This window comes from Rhinolophus sinicus, linkage group LG06 (assembly GCF_036562045.2).
Source record: "Rhinolophus sinicus isolate RSC01 linkage group LG06, ASM3656204v1, whole genome shotgun sequence".
In the NCBI taxonomy this organism is placed as follows: Eukaryota; Metazoa; Chordata; class Mammalia; order Chiroptera; family Rhinolophidae; genus Rhinolophus; species Rhinolophus sinicus.
Genome location: NC_133756.1, coordinates 144,213,419 through 144,229,994, shown reverse-complemented (window position 1 = coordinate 144,229,994; position 16,576 = coordinate 144,213,419). Strand labels below are relative to the sequence as shown.

General features: G+C 58.3%; 1 protein-coding gene across 1 annotated transcript in view; it reads left to right on the top strand.

Moving 5' to 3' along the window:
- Positions 1–13,268, top strand: part of ABTB2 (ankyrin repeat and BTB domain containing 2) — a 171,139-nt gene extending 157,871 nt beyond the window's left edge. Inside the window, exons 8-17 of the mRNA XM_019738580.2 lie at positions 1,483–1,579; positions 1,809–1,944; positions 3,920–4,149; positions 5,452–5,630; positions 6,040–6,145; positions 6,338–6,440; positions 6,939–7,029; positions 9,615–9,683; positions 10,312–10,425; positions 11,643–13,268. Coding sequence (XP_019594139.2) covers positions 1,483–1,579; positions 1,809–1,944; positions 3,920–4,149; positions 5,452–5,630; positions 6,040–6,145; positions 6,338–6,440; positions 6,939–7,029; positions 9,615–9,683; positions 10,312–10,425; positions 11,643–11,840 — 1,323 coding nt within the window. The 3' untranslated portion in view covers positions 11,841–13,268. The remainder of the gene's footprint in view (positions 1–1,482; positions 1,580–1,808; positions 1,945–3,919; positions 4,150–5,451; positions 5,631–6,039; positions 6,146–6,337; positions 6,441–6,938; positions 7,030–9,614; positions 9,684–10,311; positions 10,426–11,642) is intronic.
- The last annotated feature ends 3,308 nt before the right edge of the window (positions 13,269–16,576 follow it).

Genomic DNA, 16,576 nt, shown 5'->3' with positions numbered 1-16,576 from the left:
GGGAGGACTCAGATTGGCACAGCTCACCTGTTGAGCCAAGCCACATTGTTGCTCACCTTGGCCCAGGTAGCTGTGACTGGTGCGAGGGTGGGATTCAGGCCTAGAAGTGGAAGCTGTGGGCAGAGCAGCCACCAGCCCCAGCCGGGACACTGGCCACACTGCCACTCAGCTCCCAGACTCCTTTGCTCCTCGGGCCACCGGGGTTCTACAGGATGTGGCACCCCTCCCAGGAGCTCCTCTGATACCCTCGGTGTCTGCTAGACTGTGAATCCTCTGAGGGCAGGGGTCATAGCTGGCTTATTGTCATCACAGCCCTGGCCTGTGGTAGGGACTCGATAAATGATGGTTACGAGGCTGGCTGCCACATCCTGCCTTCCTTGGATTACTGCCCTCCTAGGACCTGAGCAAAGTTCCAGCCTAGCCCAGACTGGTCGGCAGGGCTGTGCCCCAGACTTGCCTGGACTGGTGCCCAGTTTCATCCCAATGGGCAGTCTTCCACCTCCTCTGCCTTGGTGCACGGGCTCAGGCCGTGGTGCCATGCCTAGTTTCTGACTTACAACAGCCAGCATCCCCTGCTCTCCACACACTGGAGTGGAGGCTGAGAGGTCAGCCTGGAGCCCTCACACCTGGTCTCCAGGTGAGAGGCAGGGGGGTTTTCCCTGAGACTGCCAAGTACAGCCTCTGAGGAGGGTTTGGTCTCCAGAAACCTGGGAACAGTGGAAGGTGGCTCCCTCCAAAGCAGACGGTCAGGAAAGGTGAGATGAAGCTGAAAGTCACCTGGCCGAGTGGTGCAGGCACCACCCCTGCCCCAAGGCACAGCCAGCCTGTCTCAGCTGGAACTGCATGGTATCTGTTAACCCTGCCCCATGTGTCCCCTGACAAAGCCTGCCCTTGCCAGAATAGGGAGAGGCCACCTGGTGTCCTACACAGCAAAGTTGTGCTACAGTCCCCCTCACACACTTGCCAGACTGGGGCAGCTCACGGAACCTCTGAGAGCACCCTAAACACCACTAGTTGTTGAACCCCTCCGGAGAGTTGAGCACCATTTTACTTAAGCCCCAACAATGCTACAAATGCTCTCCCCATTTTCCAGATGAGGGAGACTGAGGCTTGGAGAGTGAGGGTGCCTCCCCCACCACCTCTGCTGCCTCCCAGAGCCTCAGTTTCCCCCAGTGAACTGGAGGCTGATGCTATTCTGCTCATCTGCATGAGTTCTTAGGAAGGTTACTGCAGACACTGCTCAGAGGTCCCCATAGCTCAGGGGCTTGGGCCAAGGCCACGAGAGTGGAGGTGAAGATTCTAGAAACTTGGAACTGTGAGGGTAACCTGGATTTCTAAAGTTCTGGTTCCTTGGCTGCCTGGATGTGGCGAGTCTTGGCCACATGTCCAGAGGGAATGAAAGGTCCATCCCCCAAAGCCTCTGGATACACACGCTCCAGACACTTCTGCTGTTCTTAAGTGTCCTCCTCTGTGCCCTGACAGTTACTGCTGGACGCTGGGGCCCATGTGGAGGGCTCAGCAGTGAATGGCGGTGAGGACAGCTATGCGGAGACGCCCCTGCAGCTTGCCTCTGCAGCTGGTAGGTGCCATGCTGCCCTGCCCAGCAAGAGACCCCCCTGTCCTACGGCTCTATCTGCCCCTCCCCACTCGTCACCCACCCTGGCTGGGCAAGTAGCTAGACATTTGGCCTTGAAAGCCCTCCTCTGGGCCCCTGGGGACCCCCGTCACCCTACCCGTCAGTCTGTGCTGAGCGCGACACCCACGCAGGTCTCAGCAGAGGGAGCAGCCTCCATCACCTTGTCTTTTAGGGAACTACGAGCTGGTCAGCTTGTTGCTGAGCCGAGGCGCTGACCCTCTCCTCAGCATGCTCGAAGCCAACGGCATGGCGTCCTCCCTCCATGAGGACATGAACTGCTTCAGCCACTCTGCTGCCCATGGCCACAGGTACCCAGCTGGGGTTCCTGCCCGCTGTGACGTGGGGGCACCAAACAGGTCTCAGGAGCCTGGATTCCCCAGTGGGGAGCAGAAAAGCTTCACCTGGAGATCTTTCCAGACATGGGGGAGATGGGAGTGGCTATGCGTGAGCCAGCCAGAAAGGAGATCCAGGTCCCCAACCAGCATGGGACCCCCAAAGTTGGAGGCCCGAATACACTGGGTCGTGAGCGGGTCACGTAGAGAGCCCCCACAGCTGATTCCGGGCAGACCAGGGACTGGAGCCTGGGACTCCTGACTCTCAGGGCAGGTCCTCCATTTCCCTAAAGACTCTGCCCTGCCACCGCCCCCAGGCCTGCCTCAGGGCCACGTCCATTCCATGCCTGATGGTGGGTCTGCGGTGCGGGAGCGGCTCCCGGTGCTTCCACACAGCATATGGCTCAGCCAGGAAGAGGCTCCAGCGGCTCCGCGGGAAATCCCATCCCGCTCCAGGAGCAGATGGCGGGCCTTGCTTTGTGGGGGCCCAGCCTACCCAGGGGTGTGACGGGACAGCAGCAGGCTGAGACCAGAGCCATTAGGCAGCTTGGAGAGCAGAGAGACAGGGAGGAGGCTATTAGAAGGCAGAGAAAGGCAGGTGGACACCTACTTCCCATCTGAACACTGTGCTCAAAGCCAGGCTGTGCCCTTGGTGTGGTCCCCTCCCCAGAATGCTTTTCCTCCACACCTGCTGCCGACCCGGCCCCCCTTACGCACCCACCTAAACCAACCTCGCCCTCAGCTACCATCTTGCACATCACCCTACCCAGCACCCTGTATTCCCCCCACCCCCGTGTCTTCCTCACCTTTCATGGAAATTGCCTGTCTGCTCACCTGCTCCTCACTCTGTGTGTGACACGGAATTCCTGGGACAGGCACGGTGGATAGCTTACCTTCACATACCAGTGCCCAGCACACACTAGGTGCCCTGTACTCGCTGAGCTAAGCGACAGCTGGCCCGGCCCTTGGGGATGACCCTGGTCCTTCAAGGGATCTCTGGGCCATGAGCTGGCTGCCTGGCACAGCCTGGCACAGCCATCGTGGAATGGAGAGGGGAGTATGAAGGGGGCAGGCGGGGCTGCTGGGAGGAGGTTCAGCCTCCAGGTGACCTGTGGACCTGCCTCTGCTGCAGTTACCGTGTCCTAAGCCACAGGATGTGACAAAATGAGCCTAAGCCTCTAAGCTAGAAGTGCTGGGCCTGCACTCCTTCCAAGTGTGAGCTTAAGCAAGACGTACTCAGCACCTATAACTGGTGATGTTCATGAGATGAGAGTTAAGTGCAACAGTACATGGGAACATGCTCTGTAAGGTCTAAATGCTGCACACTCGTATATAGGAATGGATTCTATTAGGTTGGTGCAAAAGTAACTGCAGTTTTTGCAGTTATTTTTAACCTTTTAAACCGCAGTTACTTTTGCACCAACCTAATGTTTAACACTCATCTTCACTTCACAGCTCTCTTATTAATGGAAGGGAGTGAGTCTAAAGCATGTGCTGTGTTTCAGACACTTGTGCATGTGTAAAGCTGGCTGCTGTTTCAGAGGACCTGTGTACCAGGCTCTGCATTTGATGCTGTCACAGTGGCCCATTAACCCCGGGAGAGGGTGATCTGATGCTGTGTTCTACAGACGACAAGCAGTCAGGGCTCAGAAAGCTGCAGCAGCCGATTTGAGCTCACACAGCCAGGACGGCAGAGCCTCCTTGGCCCAGAGCCCTCGACTTCTCAGCAGTACAGATGGCAGGAGGGAGGGGTCTCCAGCACCCTCCCTGCCTCACCCAGGTGTCTGGACCCCTGGCCCAGCCTGCCAGGGAGGGGAAGACCATGAGCCCTTTGTGCTGCAGACATCCCAGCCCAGGCCATCTGGGCCACGGGGTGCTGGGAGGCAGCTCGGTGGGTCTCGGCCACGGTGGGGATCTCAGGCACCGCCGTTCTTTGTCCCTTGGCCCACAGGAATGTGCTGAGAAAGCTCCTGACGCAGCCACAACAGGCCAAGGCAGACGTGCTGTCTCTGGAGGAGATCCTGGCTGAGGGCGTGGAGGAAAGCGATGCATCCAGCCAGGGCAGTGGCAGTGAGGGGCCCGTGCGGCTGAGCCGGACCCGCACGAAGGCTCTGCAGGAGGCCATGTACTACAGCGCAGAGCACGGCTACGTGGACATCACCATGGAGCTGAGGGCGCTGGGTGAGGCCCCGGGGCGCGCATGTGCAGGCACCCATTCTGCTGCTTGTGTGCAGCCAGGGAGGGCCGGGGCCTGCAGGGCAGACCGGCCACAAGGCCTCTGAGCACAGGGCAGGGCTGAGCCTACCTAGGCCTGCACAGGTGGCCAGGACAGGAGGCAGATGCCCGGAGCCTCGGGCATCCTCCGTGGTACCCATCCCGAGGCCGTCCCCCAGCCCTCAGCCTCAGACCCTCCACTCTCCCTGTTGGAGTGTTGCAGCCCCTGCCCTGGTCACGGCCCTGGAAAGTGTAGCACTGGGAGTCCTTAGCACTGGGAGTCATTTCCGGTTCCTCGGCCAACCTCTTTCACTCTTTGGGTCTGTAAGTCTGTAGACTTCTCTTCTCCGGGGAGGCTGGTCAGACAGACAGACCTGGTGAGATTGCAGCCATGCCACATTTCTGCCACTGGGGATCGTCACCTAAGGATGTGATGTCATCATGTGCAGCCAGGCCTGGTGCCAGCTCACCGAGAGCATGCAGGGCATGATGGCAGCGTTGTCACTGTCATGGGGACACTGAAGATGGGCTATCACTCCCACCTACAGTCAGCAAACTACGGATGCTGACCCCACCTGCGTAGTGTCCCAGGGGACACAGTGGGACGGGGGGGTGGGGTGGGAGGTGATACTATCTCTCTAATTACCAGGAACACTGCTGGGTTTGTCATGACCTTCACAAAGCTGTTTTCCTCTGTGGCCCCATGACACTCCAGGGAGCTGGTAAACAGCAATTATGTCCCACTGGGTGTGACCTGTGACCCGGGCACTAGTAAAAGCCTGTGATAAGACAGGGTCTGTCTCAGGCTGCTAGACGGGGTGGGGCCTACGTCCTGCATGTTTTCTCGGCATCCGAGTCCACCTGGCCACACTTATAATTAGTGAATCTTCCCCAACAAGTAATTCCAGGGCCCAACAAGTAATGGGGCCACTGTGGCCCCAGACTGAGCTGTAGATGTTCAGAGCCGGGCTCCCTGGACTTGGGCTGGAGCCATTTCTCCACCTCATCTGATGAGGACCTGGAATCCCCTGACCCCTCAGGGAGGCCTGTCAGGGAACATGAACGCTTTCCTTACGTGGCTACCCTGAGAGGGTGTTCCGCACGCAGGAATGGAGTACGGGGTAGGGAGGGGTGCTCCGCGCTGCAGACGTCGGGCTCACCCCGAGAGCCTGCCACAAGGATGGGTTGCCACAGGGTGGGCTCGGGGGTCTGTGTGGGGAGTGCTCTGCCGAGGGGAATGACTGCTGGCCCGACCCCTGCCTGGCCCAGGTGTCCCCTGGAAGCTGCACGTGTGGATCGAGTCGCTGAGGACCGCCTTCTCGCAGTCCCGGTACTCGGTGGTGCAGAGCCTCCTGCGGGACTTCAGCTCCATCAAGGAGGAGGAATACAACGAGGAGCTGGTGACCGAGGGCTTACAGCTCATGTTCGACATCCTCAAGACCAGCAAGGCGAGTCCCCACGCGGTCCCCAGCCCAAGCTCCAAACCCGCGTCCCAGCGCCCACTGACCTGCCCCAGACCACAGGACACACGCAGACTGACACACAGGCAGGCAGGCACGGGAACTCCCCACACACGGGTGGACGCCCACCCCACACCGCCTCGCACTACCTGGCCGCAGAGGGCAGAGGCCATGGATCTGTCAGGGCTGGGGCCCGGCCAAGAGGCCATTTAGGGAATCAGTGATGAAGGAACAGGCACCTCTTGCCAAGCCAGACCCAGGAGGAACAAGAGACAGCGGCTGCTCTCATCCTGCCCTGGACTTTTGAAATCAGCCTGACGTATCTTCAGCTGCAAACAGACGGCCGCAGCAGGTGGCGGGCGAGCTAACAGGCCCTCTCTCTGCCTCTCCCCCACAGAACGACTCTGTCATCCAGCAGCTGGCTGCCATCTTCACCCACTGCTATGGCAGCAGCCCCGTCCCCAGCATCCCAGAGATTCGGAAGACCCTGCCGGCCAGACTAGGTGAAGGCCTGCCCCCGCCCACCCAGCCACACGAACGTTCCAGATCTCCCTCTCTTCTTTGTCCTCCGCCCCCACTTCCAGGTGCCAAGGCCCTGGCCTCAGCTTCTCTGCTTCACCTTTGTCCCCCAGCCCCACGCCCCCGGCGGTGGGCCCCTCAGTCATTTCCCTGCTCCCTCCCCGCTTTTGGCACAGATCCGCACTTTTTGAACAACAAGGAGATGTCGGACGTGACCTTCCTCGTGGAAGGAAAGCTGTTTTATGCACATAAAGTCCTGCTGGTGACAGCGTCTAACAGGTAGGCGGCCTCGGACAACAGTGCCAGCCCCCAGAGGGCAGATGTGAGGTGACAGACGTGCTGGAGAAGCCTTGGGCCGGGGCTCCCCCTGCAGCCTCTGCCCCGCAGGGCACATCACGTAGCAAGAGCCTCCCTTCCCCACCTCCCACCGCAGGGGCAGTGACAGTAGGGACGGGACCCACAGTTCTCCAAGAGAGCACTGAGGTTGGATTCTTTCTGGTCAAATTATTGCCTTTGATTAGAACATATAAATATTCTGGAATGAAGAGTCAATTTTCTGGCTCCAGGTGTCAAAGTCATTCATATGGGGTCAGCGGGGACAGAAGGGGTCCTGGCCCAGCTGTCAGCCCAAGGTGATGTAAAATGTCACTCACTGAGAATTATCTGGGGAGCGTGGCAGTAATTTTGAAAGTGCTGCATCTCGCAGTGAGTGATGGGTGGTGCCGTCGCCACACAGTGATGGAGTACGACCTGCCTTGTTTCACCTCCTTGCTCCAGGTTCAAGACGCTGATGACCAATAGATCAGAACAAGATGGCGATAACAGCAAAACCATCGAGATCAGTGACATGAAGTACCACATTTTTCAGGTGTGTGGGTCTCGTTTTGGAGGGATGCCTCCTTCCCCAGTAGCCCCACCCTGGCTTTGTCCATCTGGGATGTGGGGGGCAGTTGTGAGTTGGTCATTATCTTCTGCTCCATCTCCAATGCCTTCTGTGTCCTGCTGCATCAGTGGTCCGGTCTGAGCATCCAGGTTTTCCCAGGCAAAATCCCACTCCATTGTGGGTTTGTAGCTTCAGAGCCCGCAGGTCTGGTGCTTTAACCACTGGACGAGGGATTGCACACAGCGAAAGACATGTAAGGACAGGCACAGGCCACACACGCGTGAGTCCTCGTTCTTCAGGACCCCCTGCAGCAGACATTGCTGAGCGCCTGCTGGAAATGCAGACCCTCAGGCCCCACAGGCCGTACCCCAGACTTCCTGCACTTTAACGACACCCCAGGTGGGGGCTGTGCACACAGGGTTTGAGAAGCACTGGTGTTGGTGCATCACTCCTCCCAAGTATCAGACCCCAGCCACGCTGGCCAAGCAGAAAAAACCATGATCCCATCCTGGTTGTGGAACACCAAGGGCAGGTCTTTTGATCTCTGAGCTTTGGAGAACATCAGAGGTTGCATAATGGAAACTACAGGCTGGCCGCCAGGCGTGGCAGGCGAGGGCTGGAGGAGGCGACGGCGGGGATCTCAGCCGAGCCCCAGCCGACAGCTCCTTTCTGAGAAGTGGCAACTATAGGTCTCTAGACTCTGGGATGCAGGGGTGACCCTTAGGGGCTGAGACAGGTTAAGAAGCAACTTGTGTGTGGGTCCAGGATCTGGCCCTGCACAGGACAGGCTTGTGACCTAATGGGAGCGATCGCACAGTCTCCCAGAAGCCACCACCTCAGTCTCTCTCTCATGTTCCCTTTAGTCATTGATTTAGCATTTGGTCATTTATGGGTGCTGTGGAGGCGGCAGCAAACAGGACAGAGAGCCCGTCCTGCAGGAGCAGGGTTGTGGAACAGGGTGATGGGTGTGATGCAGAAGCACTGGGGCAGCCGCTGACCCCGCCTGGGGCCTTTCCGACAACAGCCCCACCAGCCCCACAAGGCAGATGCCCCCCGTCCTCCCTGGGGAGTGCCAGCCTGTGAACAATTCATCTACCTCTGCCTGCCAGCCACCCAGCTCCCTCAGCAAGGCTCCCAGGGAGCAACCCCTATGCATTCAGGTGGCCTCAGGGCACCAGATGGCTGGGCCTTGCCACAACCAGCCGGAGGCCCCTCCAGACCAGGAAGGGGAGCTTCAGGCTGCAGCCTGTCTCCCAGCCCACACCCCTGGGCCCCGTCTAGCCGAGGGGCTGCCCTGAGGCCATCCCTTAGCAAAGAATCCTGGGACATCCCACCTGCTCCATTCCCAGCCCTGGGCCAGGGGCTTTTGCCCTCGTAGTTCACAGCAGTCCTGCTGGTGCTGTGCAGAGCCCCAACTCGGTGCCCAGCCTGACGGGGGGATGGAGGGGGAACCCAGGCGTGGGCCCACCACATGGAGACACATGTATAGTAAGGTCCTATGGCGACAGGAGCTCCAGCAGGGGCTGCAGAAAGCCCATGGCAGCCTGCTCCTCTGTGGGGAGGCCTGACGTCTCCCGGGACTGGCTTCGGCCGATGAGCCTGGCAAGGCCACCTCCCTGCTCCTCTCCCCTGAGTCTGGGCCTTCCCCTAGACCCTCTGGGGCCTCTTCCAGCCTGGGGACCCCGTCCCAATAGCCCGACTGTGCCAGCTGGAGCTGTGTTTACTTACACACTTGCCAGTTCCTTGCTGGGGGCTGTTTCTTCAGCCAACCAGGGAGACACATTTTTCTTTTTCCAACTGGGAACTTCCCCAGGCTCCAGTGTGATGGCAGAGTTTGTAACTTAGACCTCAGCGGAGTTGAATGTAGCCCCCCTTGGCCCCCAATCCTGGGCTGCCTCCTTTGATGTCCTAGGACCCTCTGATCCTGACAGCCCCAGATGGGGCTGGGCTAGTCAGCCACGTGGCCTCTGGCCCACACCTTGGCGGCTCTGTGCTTTCCTTCCAAGGGAGCAAATCCAGGAGGGAGTCACGATGTGGCTCTCACCTCCATCTCGAATCCTAGCACAGAGGAGAAAGCTGAGGCTGGCTTCTGAGGGGGGCCGGGTAGACTACCATCCCCTCCGAGCCCCACCTCCCAGCCCAAGATTTAGGATTTCAGTAAAAGGAGTGAGCAGTGTGGTTGGGGCCTGGTGTGCTGGCATGGCTCTGGGGAGGGAGTCGGGACTTGAGCCATGGCGGCTTCCCTCCGTGGGCCTCAGTTTCCCTCGCCGTGAATAGAATCTTCCCTCCTGGGCTCGTGGCGGTCACGAGGGTGAAAAGAAACCACTGCACGGAAGCTGCTCACACACAGGAAGTCAGGCGAGAGGAGCTTGGGGCTGACTCCTAGGGGCTGCATCCCAAGGAACACACACACATTTGAGTCTCAGCCTGAGTGCGAGCTGGAGGGGCTGCCGACGAGGGCCAGAGGGCATGGCTGGGGTGCATGGGGGGGCCCGGTGAGGACGCGGAGCCCCGTGAGGACGCAGGGCCTGCGCGTCACCCGTGGTCACACAGGCCCCCTTGCCCTGCAGATGGTGATGCAGTACCTGTACCACGGGGGCACGGAAGCCATGGACATCCCCGCGGCCGACGTCCTGGAGGTGAGCCTCGGGGCCGCGGCTCCCACCCCGTCTCCCCATGCGCTCCAGGCCTGGGTCTGTCCAGCCTGAGACCTCTGCCGGGTCTCAACCTTCCTCTTCGCATTTGGAGAGATGAGGAGGGAAAGAAGCTGGCCTGTGCGAGGACCTCCTGGCTCCCTGATGGCCCTTTCTCTGTGTGACAGGAAGGGCTGTTCTGAGACTGGGGAAGTCGGCACCCACCGAGCCTGATCTGGGCTATACCAGGCGTTAGAAAGGGACCCCAGTGGGGACAGTAGGCCCAGGGGTATCAGAAGGCAGCTGGGCCTCCACTCAGCTTCTCACAGCTTAGAAAACAGAACCGCTGCTGGGCTGTGTAGACGAAGCATGTGGCTTCTAGTTGAAGACCTCCTGAGGTCAGAAATCCCAGCGAGCATCTGTCACCTGTCCTGTGCCTCCTGCGTGTCTAGAAAATACCTAGCTGACCTACAGCAGGAATAAATCAAGGCTCTCAGACTCGACCTGCTGAAGCGGGCAGGGCCCTGAGGGCTGGGAGGAAGCGGGGCACAGCACAGAGCTGCTTCCTGTTCTGCGGTGCCCGGGCCGCAAGCCTGGCCCTGTACACCCAAGGCCGCCTCTGCCTCCCCACCAGCTGCTGTCGGCTGCCAGCCTGTTCCAGCTGGATGCCCTGCAGAGGCACTGCGAGATCCTGTGCTCCCAGACCCTCAGCGTGGAGAGTGCCGTGAACACCTACAAGTACGCCAAGGTGAGCACCCCAGTACTGGCCAGCTGCACCCCAACGCGTACTCTGCTCTGCCCAGGCTAGGCAATGCGGGTGGCTGGGCAGTGTTGAAAGGCAGTGTAGGGGGAAGGTCAGTAACGCGTGCTGTAGGCGGGGGTCACCGCCGCCCAGTAGGGCCGCACACCGCTTGGGAGATGAGCTTCACAGCCAGGTCGAGTCGAGCTTCCTCTTCCAGCTGTGCCACCAGGCTGTGGGACCCGGGGCAAATGGCTGAGCCTCTGAGTCAAATCCACTCCACAGATTCTTACTTGATTTTCTCCTCAACCTGTCCTCTTTAGTCTTCCCCATCCCAGTAAAGGGTATGGTCATGTGCTCAGCTGCTCAGATTCAAAACTTAGGAGTTATACTTGATTTTACAAAACTCCTCTCCTTACATTCTCCAAAGGTTTTCCACTGCTTGCAGACTAAATAAAATCCAACCGCTCATTGTGCTTTACAAGGGCCCTAGCAAGCTGCCCTTCCGATGCCCCCTCCCTTCACCCGGCCATGCAGCCTGTGTTTCTCAGCCTGTTCCTACGCCAGGACTCGTGTGAGAACCAGCCCTTCCCCTGGGAAAGCTCCTTCCCGAGCTCCTCACCAGACCAGCCGATCCCGCAGGCCTCCCACAAGTCCCCTACCCCTTTCCTTACGGCACTGACCACTGTCCATGGTTACCTTGCTTGTTTGGTTCCTTGGCGTGTCTCTCCCCTAAGCTAGAACATCAGCTCTAGAACACTGCAGTGACTTTGACCTTGGAAGCTGGCGCCCATGCCTGGCCCAGTGTGGGCACTCTGTACTGTGGAGTTAAAGTAGTTATGGAGCACCTACCACGTGAACACTCACATGCTGGGTGCTGGTCACCGGCGGTGGGCAGCCGCTGTCCCTGCCCTTAGCCAGGGCACTTCTAATCCAATGGGGGTGACTGCCATTCCACACGCCACACCCGTGGGTCACAGGCAAAGACAACAATGGGGCGGAGAATAAGACTTCAGTGACATTCCTGGTGGCACAGCTGGGATGTGAACCTACATCAGTCCAACCTGACTGAGGTGCTTGGGGAAGGAACTCAGACAAGGGGGCAGTGGCCTCAAGCTGCAGACGCATGCTCCCCCCGGCTGAGGCTTCCGCGGGACCTTGCCCCCTGGGTCATAGCTTGGGGGGCTGTGCTAGGCTGTGGTCTCACCCCGCCCCCGCCCCCACAGATCCACAACGCCCCGGAACTGGCCCTGTTCTGTGAGGGCTTCTTCCTCAAGCACATGAAGACCCTGCTGGAGCAGGACTCCTTCCGGCAGCTGGTATACGGGCGCAGCAGCAAGGTGCAGGGCCTGGACCCGCTGCACCACCTGCAGAGCACGCTGGCCGAGCGCATGCACTCCGTCTACATCACCTCCCGTGTGTGAGGCCGGCGGTGGCCGCGCGAGCGGAAAAGGCTGCCAGCAGCTGCTGCTGGGGGGCCGGGCCCAGTGCGTGGCCAGGGCTCACCGGGCGCTTTCCCTCTCCTTCCCCGGGCATCTCGGTGTCACTCTGTCCCTGGGCCGGCAGAGGTGCCCTGCGCCCCGTCACTGGGCAGCCCCACCCTCAACCCTTGGCCCCAGGGCTATTTGCTCGCAGTAGTGGGCAAAGGGCAGCTGTGGCCAAAAGATGCCCACCCCCCCAGTACCATTTGCACCTTGAGGGCTGCCATGCACTCACCTGTGTCCGCCCCTTCTCCCTCCTGGAGGTCAGCAGCTCATCCTGCTTCACCTCTGCTCCAAACTGTTTCTCACAGTGCCCTCCAAGCTCTAACCACCCCACTCCCCCGGCCTCAGGAAGCTCAGACTGTCCCAACGGGGGCTTGGGGGGCGTCCTTATGAATGTATATTCTGGGCACCTGGCCATCTCATTCAAAGCTGGTCTTTTCCCTCAGTGTCATGTTGGAAAGGCCACCCACTTATTCCTCAAGGCCATGCCTCTGAAAGGGTTGACACTGGCCTGTAGGGGGCCTGGGGCGCCCTGCACAGAGGATCACTTTGAGTCCCATTTTCTTGGTGTCTGGACCTTACAGGGGGCCTCCTTCGGGGACCGCCCGCCTGCTCAGTTAGTGGTAGAAGGCAGTTCCCCAGCTGATGCCTTCGGAGCTTTCAGTCTGAGCCACAGGTAGCAGGAGGTGCATGGAGTCCATGGAGGAGCCTGGTAACCTCAGCTTTTGTTGTTGCTGCTGGTTTTAGGGGCCACTGTAAAGGGGTCAAGTCTGAAACCCCAGGCCTCTGTGGGGTCAGGAAGCAGAGCCCTAAATGTCCCCTCGGGTCTAATTTCTCAAGTGAAAGAGTCCTTTCATTTGGACTGGGAAGTGTGGTACACACTTGTCACTGGGAACTGAGGGTTTTAGGGAACTAAGGGATGGGGCACTGGTGGCAGGGAAGGGCGGGGAGGAAGGGACCTTCTGCTGCTTCCCTTCTCCTATTTGCCCTGATGTCTCCAGGCTCTCGTGCAGTGGAGACATAGCACCAGGCCTGGACCTTGTCGTATTTATGGACCAGACACTGGGGGTGCATTCTAGACAGCTTGCTCTGGGTGTAGCCTTCTTCAGCTGTCTGGCCGCACCTTAGAAACTATTTATTCACCAAATGCCCTGGGCATTTCAGGCAGTGTCACATCAGTCACCTTGAAAAGCCCCCAGGGACTTGCAATCCTGGAAAATATTTTCGACTAGCTGCTTGACCTGGATGTACAAAGAAATAGGTGTTATTTTATTGCTGTAATATTGTATGATACTGTAACTATACATTAATGTCGTCACATTGTAAATGTACTATGGTTTTAATAACAATAAACACTTGTTAACAGTCCCTTAGCCTCATCACTGCTGGTAGAGGGTTGCTCAGACTTCGGAGGTGGGAGAAGCCCATTTAGGATCAGGAAGAAAACCCAGGGCCGATTCCGTGATAACTTGGGGCTCCTGTCTCAGAGAGAAAGGCCCCGCTCAAAGCTGTGCTGTGGCCATACCCCACTCGCTTCACCTAGGACCTGAGCCTGGATTTGACCCTCGCCAACTCTGTGGCAGGGAGCAAGTACTTCCTTTGCTGGGCCTTAGTTTTCCTCTTGTTAAATGCGGTAGCTGATAATCTAAAATAGTTTCCGTTGGATAAGCACTTATATACCATTGAGCAGGACAGAAAAGGTGTTTGCGTGGAGGGACCCAAGCCTGATAATAGGAATGACAGCTGTCAGGAGCTTTTCTGATGTTCCCTGAACCCAGGACACACCTTTCCCCCGAGCCCTGATGTGGGAGCTGTTGTTGGAGGCACCCTCATAGCTGTTTGCAAACCCTTGCACAGTCCAAACCTGTGTGGCCCAGTGAGGTGGGGGCAGGGCCTTCTCCATCCAGGTCTGGCCTGGTGACAAGCATCTATTCCTCGGTGGCTGCTGCCTCCAGGATCTGCTGAGCCTGAGCTGGCTGTGCCACCTGGTAATGGAGGGAGGACAGTGAGCTGACTCAGGCCCAAAGGTTTTCCAGACCCAGTTAGAGTTCGTTTTAGGTGCAAAGTCCGGGGTTTCTGCCTGTGGCAGGAAGAGAAATTGCTAAGGTCCCTGGGAATGCCGATCAGAGTGGCTGTAGTTCAGTGAGTGAGAGGCCAGGACTCAGGACTTGGGAGACAACATGAAAACCTCATGGGTTCAGTACAGGGAAAGGCCTGTTGCTCAGCTTTGCCAGGTGGGGCCCAGGTGGGGCAGCTTGGGACCCAGCCTGGGGCCCTGGCGGAGGTGAGGAGAGGGCCCTGATGGACCGAAGGCGCCCTCTGGGGGCCACAGGGAGAAGGCGTGCCCCTCAGCACCACCCTCCTGGCAGAGGCTGTGAAGGAGGCTGAGGGAGTTGTCCCCCCCGCAGCCGTTGCCATCTGCAGGAGTCTGTGTCCACGCCCCCCACACGTTCCCCCACCCGTGCAGGACGTGCCTCAGTGAATTTTACCCACTCTAAAAGGCAAGATCTAGTTGCGAGCTGGCTTCAAGTAGAGCTCAGCCGTGTCGTTTTTTTGAGGGGGGAGAAGGGCAGAAAGTTAAAGGGAAGGCAATATGAGGGATGGGACCCCTTTGAGAGTGCGTGTAGCAGAAACACACTTACGCGAGCGCTTAAATAATAAGGAAAAAATCAGGCATTCTTCCAGGGCCTAGGAGAACTATAAAGGAAATGGGGGTGGTCACCTTACCTTAACCTGGTGGCCGGGCCTCCTCATGGGGGCCACCCTCGGAGCAGGGGGGTCCGGTTCTTCTCCAGCTGCCTGCTTCGGGCTGCCAGTCACCAAAGGCAGGCTGGAGCTGCGGGGAAGAAAGTGAACTTCTGAGCAGGAGCCCCTGGGAAACAAGGGGCTTGAAAGCATCACTTCTCTACTGGAGGGATTTCATTCTACTGCAGTTGTCCCGCGGGCAATGAGAAGCTGGAGCGTTGCTGCTGGAGCCTGGGCCTTGCCTCCAAAGGAAAGCCCCTCCAGATGTGAGGCTGCCGTCTGACCTGGGCCCCTGAGGCTAACACAGACTGCCTTCCTCTGCGGGGGCCTGGCCCCCGACTTTCCCTCACCTGGTAGTTCCCTTTTCCTTTCTGCTCCCAACGGTTACCTGATACCAGCAAGTGCCAGGGTCATCGCAGCTTTCTCAACAGAACCACCTAAAGCACCAAGGGAACGTCTCAGGCCTTTTTCTTTCCTGCTGCCCCCACCCCTTTACAGGAGCCACACATTTCAACTTTAACCAATTGTTTATAGAATTAAGGGCACCCTGTTCTCCCCGGTCTGGACTGAACCGCCTACTGAGGCCTGAGGGGATGCCAGCCACCCCCTCCTCCAGGCCTGCGGGCTGGCTGCTGGCGTAATGGCCTCAGATAATGAGTCTACATTTTTCCAAGGTGACGGTCACTTATTTCCTCCCCTCCCCCAGCCTCAACAACCCCCTTTGTGTGGTCTCCTGGTCACTCAGGAGTCCTCTGGGACTGCCTGCCGGGCCAATGAGCAGTGGAAGCACTGCAGCAGGCCAGCCTTAGCTGCGTCCGGCTCTGGGGATGGAGAACATCTAGGAATCTTCTTTGTTCAGGCTCCTTTAGCCCCTTCCTGCCTTGTCCTGGTGACAGCATTCATAGCTAGCCTAGCTGAATTCATTGCACAAGTGAGATTTCCTGAGACAGCCGAACTTTATAGATGTCACTCTGTCTGGGGGCCAGATGGTGAGGTCTGGGGGAGGCGTGCTTTCTCAGGTTTGGAGGAGAACCCAAGATCATAGCCATGAAGTACAGAGACCTGTTTAAGAACATACGCTTTGCAAATAAAAGGGCCAGGACTGTACACAGTAGGCAAAATGCTGGCTTCCTTTGTGTAGAGGGGAAGGCCATCTCTGTGAAAGAAAGATCCTTGTCGGAGGATGCAGAGCCGGACAGGTCTGACTGCAAAATGCATGCCCCTTGCTGCCTGAGTGGGACTCTGCCAGCACAGGTCGTGGTTTTACAACAAAGCTGGTCCTTATTCAGTACGTCAGTACTGGCAGGTAAGTCTGCAGGTCCCGTCACCCTGACGCGCCAGAACCCAGAGACTGTGAGCACTTTCTGTCAGCCAGGCACTGTTCTCGGCAATTCCTGTTCTACTCACCCTCACCGCGGCCTTGAGGGAGGTGCTGTCGTTTACAGACGTGGACCTGGATGTTAGGGACAGGTAAGTGTTGTGCCCAGGGTCACAGTGAGGGTCAGGGCAGAGCCAGTGTCAAAGCCAGGCAGTCTGGCTTCAGAGCGCCTCTCCCTGCAGAGGACAGGTCTGGGGGTTAGGGAAGCCGAGTGAGGTTCGGACAGTTGGGCCCCCACACCTGTGGGACGACATGGCTGGAGTGTTTCAGGATACCATTCAGCTCTCCCCATTGGAGATTTTGACTGGCTTCTGGCCACTCTCCTAAAAAGATCCTCTTTGAAAAGCAGGCTCAGGAACTCACCTGAAAAAAATAGATCAGAAATTTTCATCTCCCCTCTCAGCCAACATTCCTGCAGACTTTCACAGGGGGTCTTCGGACAGGAAGTTGCAGAGCCAGGAAACAAAAGCCCCTATGCCTATGGGTGCAGGCACAGGGGGCAGGCTGCTCTTCTCCCCATGGGCATGAGTCCCAGGGCGTGTGTGTTTAATCC